The 3,963-nt window shown below is 38.7% G+C and overlaps 1 protein-coding gene across 1 annotated transcript; it reads right to left on the reverse strand.

Moving 5' to 3' along the window:
- Positions 1 to 2,536: 2,536 nt before the first annotated feature.
- LOC116010121 (F-box/kelch-repeat protein At1g16250-like) lies at positions 2,537 to 3,652 on the reverse strand. Its single transcript, XM_031249392.1, has one exon. The coding sequence runs from the start codon at positions 3,650 to 3,652 to the stop codon at positions 2,537 to 2,539; it is 1,116 nt and encodes a 371-aa protein (XP_031105252.1).
- Between the last annotated feature and the right edge of the window lie 311 nt (positions 3,653 to 3,963).

The following is a 3,963-nucleotide window of genomic DNA, read 5'->3' on the forward strand; positions in this document are numbered from 1 at the left end:
ATAAATATATAATATAAATATAAATTTATATATGTTTGTTCTTACAAGCTGCTGCAAAATGGTTTGTGTTCTTTTGATTTAGGCAGAATGAAGAATAAGCCAACCACTCTTCCAAATAATGAAACCCAACCACTCTTATTTTGTTGTTTTTGTCTGATCTTCAACAAAGTCACTCCGGGGAAAGAAAACCAACTACTCCAATTGTTTTTGTTTTTGCCTTTGCCAACGAACAAGTATAAGCACCACAACCAAAAAGAATTCAACCACTCCAATTTTTTTTTTAAATTTTTTGTCTTATTTTTCTTGTTGTTTGCTATTTAATATTGAGCTAACACATTTCTTTGTTTTATTCCCCATGACAACAAATACACATACCAAAAATAGTGGAGTTGGTTTGCTTAGTGGAGGAGTGGGTATGCAAGTTAATAATATAATATTGAATCCTAAATTATGTATACATAGCATGCGGATATAATATTCAAAGAAGGCCCATGCAAATAGTGTTAGAGTTGTATTTAAGCGGTCTGAATTTGGACGGCCGATCATCTGCAAGGGCAAATATGGCATTCTGTTTGCAAAGCACATCCGCAAAAGCACAAGGTACAAGAAATTCCGCCGGAAAAAGTGCTGGGCAATTATAAGTGACTCTTTATATTATTTTAAGATATAATAATTAACAGAACACAGTAATAATAATAAATCAACCATTCATGTGTATAAAGAGAAAGGGCCATCCTCAATAGTGTGGGGTTTTTGAGAAGATTTTGCAAACATGACTAGTAAAGAGAAAATGAGAGTGGAGGAAAAAAAGGAAAAAAAAATGATTTTTTTTTAATAAAATGGATTTACGCGCCTAGGTGGGAACGTGAGGCGTAACTCTTCTCTGGTAGTGGGCCCCACTCCCCACTGCCAAAATCTCCAAATTTGTAGGAGAAAAATTTCACCAGAAATTTACTTTCACATTTGTTAAAAACCCACTCCTTAATTTTTACTATTTCAAAAACTCCACAAAATCAATTAATGGTGAAGGCCTAACAACATTTCAAAGCTTTTAAAAAGTTAGAATATATTTATAGTAGTCTAAAACATGGAGGCATTCATATTAGATGGTTAGGGAAGATAAATTAGATAAATTTAATTAAATAGTCAAATTTTACAAATTATATTGTAGACTATGATTCACATTGCAATGTAAATATATAGGTTCATTTTTAGTGTATTATATGTTTATTAATTATTAGGTAGTACACTATTTAAAAATAAACTTGCAATATACAAAAACGAACATGTAGTACAATAGTACAATAAAAATAAACTTGTATATCACTATGCCACTGATCCACAATATAACAATTGGTCAAAATTTTGTTCTAAATGCCCTCAAGACATTGATCTAGTGGATGAGAAATCACACTTAAAGTTACTTCCAGCGACAGAATGAAGTTATTTAATGTTGAATCTTGAAGTTATATTAACTATACTACATTTGCCTCTTCATGATTCTAGGGGTGGATACATATAAGGTTCATGATATGGTAGGGTAACTAAAAAAAAGTCCTAATTTGACTTGTTGTTTGGACTTAACAAACTAGTAAATGGGTTTGATAAGTTCTTTAGACCAACAAGGGCAAATCATGGACCAGGGTCCACGTATATTCATGGATCCTTGATTAAAACGACAATGCATAAAATTTCAGAAGACAACACACAAAAAATCACAAGACACATACACATATTATATATTTATTTATTTTTTAAATCTTATGATTTAGGTAATAATTTGTGCTCATATGCACATAATTTTACAATACAAGACACAAATATTAATAACATAACACAATTGCTAATTTGTTTCGGGGCACAGAAGTTATACGTTTAAGGTACAAAATTTCATAACACAAGATAAAAGAAAAATTTATAACATAAAGACACGGACGCATGCACCAGGGTCCATAGTAAACTATGAAGTACCTGATGCTGGTATAAGGCCGGATTGACCAACAAGTGGACTTGATGGGTTTGATGGACCATCAAAATGTTTATAAAGATCAATGCTGGAACAAAGCAAAGCAAAGTGTGATAGCGAAAGGCCGAATTTATTTCCATTTGGGCTTTTATGTGTAAAATCTTAAGCACATACGCAAGTACACAACTATTTCAATTCGAATCATGAGAATATATATATATATTGCTTATGTATGTCTCCTCCCTCAGATTCGTATTGTTATTGACAATATTATCCCCCCCCTCCCGTCTTTTATTTTTATTATTATTTATATTTATATTATAATATGTTTCATATATTGCACCGATCGCAACTAAGATTTCATGAATTGTCGCTGTGGCTTGAGCTTCCATGCATAACCATGATGGCATCATGATATATGGAATCTGTAAGTTGGCAGCTTCAATTCTTGAGTTAGCCAAGAATGAGTTCAATTCTTGAAATGTTTCAAGAATCAATTTAGCCAAGAATGAGTTGAATTCTTGAATTGTTTCAAGAATTTTAGCCAAGGATGATTTTGATGGATTCCGATTAAGAATCCATCATCTTAAGAGCGCAGCAATGGGAACAGAGCTCTTTCTCTCCTTCCTCTTCTATGGGTTCGAAGCACGTCCATCCCCCGCCGTTCGCCGCCGTATCGAACACGTGCACTTCATTCCGGCATCTCGAGTTTTCTCCGGGCATACGGTACCCGGCCAAGAAGTATAGCTTTGTCCCGATTGGGGCCATGGTGCAGTACATCCTCTCCGTCGGCGGCCAGTTCGATTCCGCCGTGTCCGACGTCGAGATCGGCGACATGGACCCGTCGACGACGTTCCATATTTTCAGTCGTCCGTCGTAGGCTTCGATGTGGCCTTTCCACGCGTTGAGACAGTCGCCGGAGCTGAAGAGATTCCCGTCGACGTTGACTATTTGGTACGGCGGGACATCCAGCTCCCACATCCGTGTCACCACGTCCCACTTGTCGAGCTTAGGATCGTACACGTCAGCGGAGCTTCGCTCCATGATGTAGGGCCCGAGGGTGTCACAGTGGCCGCTCTTTGCGAATCCGCCGACCACGTGGATTTTCCCCTGCCACGTCACCCCCGCGCATTTGTACCTCATCGTGTTCATATTGGGCAACGATTTCCATTCGTCCAGTGAAGGATCGTAAACCTCCGTGGAAGAGGTCCCCTCGGCGCTACCCACGGCGGTTTGACCGCCGGCCACGTAGATTTTCCCGTCCGCCACCGTGCACGCGAAATTAAACCTCGGAGTCTTCAAAGGCTTGCATTTGCACCACTTATTCGTAACAACATTGTATTTTTGCACGTTACCCAAAACCCCAAGCTCTTTCTCGTGGACGGAGGAGCCACCGGCCTCGCCGGCGACGTATTTCAGGCAGTGGCGGCCGCCGATCACGTAAATCCAGTCACCGATTCCGACCATCGCGAATCTCTTGAGGACATGATTCTCCAGAAGCCCTGGAATGGAGGCGACCCGGTGCCACGAATTGCTGGACGGATTGAAGCAAGATATCCAATTCGACATGTTAACGTTCGGCGCGTGGTTTCTGCCACAGAACGATGCATAAACTCGATAACGTTGAGAATCTTCTTCTTGGGATCTCCGGCAATGTTGTCGGGAAATTGTAGAAACTGAGCCCATTTTCTTGAAGTTAAGAGTTGTGGTTGTGTTTGAATGAAGTCCGGGAGCTTATTATGTGCATTTGCTTGGAAGATATATAGGGCTTATTTTTTTCGTGAATCTCTAAGGTTTTTCTTGTTATGGAGAATGGAGATTAACGAGAATTTCTTGTTTGAATTAATGGATGTATATGTATGTTGGACTTTCTCATTTACGTTTGGTGAGTTGATCAATGTATGTATGCATCAAACCTGTATGTTGTCTATTATTGCAGCCTTGAGAATTTCAGTAAGTAGTTAACCTGTAGCTAGTGTTGAGGACTTGAGGGTAAA

Source organism: Ipomoea triloba, chromosome 2 (assembly GCF_003576645.1).
Source record: "Ipomoea triloba cultivar NCNSP0323 chromosome 2, ASM357664v1".
Taxonomy (NCBI): domain Eukaryota; kingdom Viridiplantae; phylum Streptophyta; class Magnoliopsida; order Solanales; family Convolvulaceae; genus Ipomoea; species Ipomoea triloba.

What these genes read in the sequence shown, in the direction of transcription:
- LOC116010121 (XM_031249392.1), bottom strand. Translation starts at nt 3,652, where the DNA reads ATGGGCTCAGTTTCTACAATTTCCCGACAACATTGCCGGAGATCCCAA.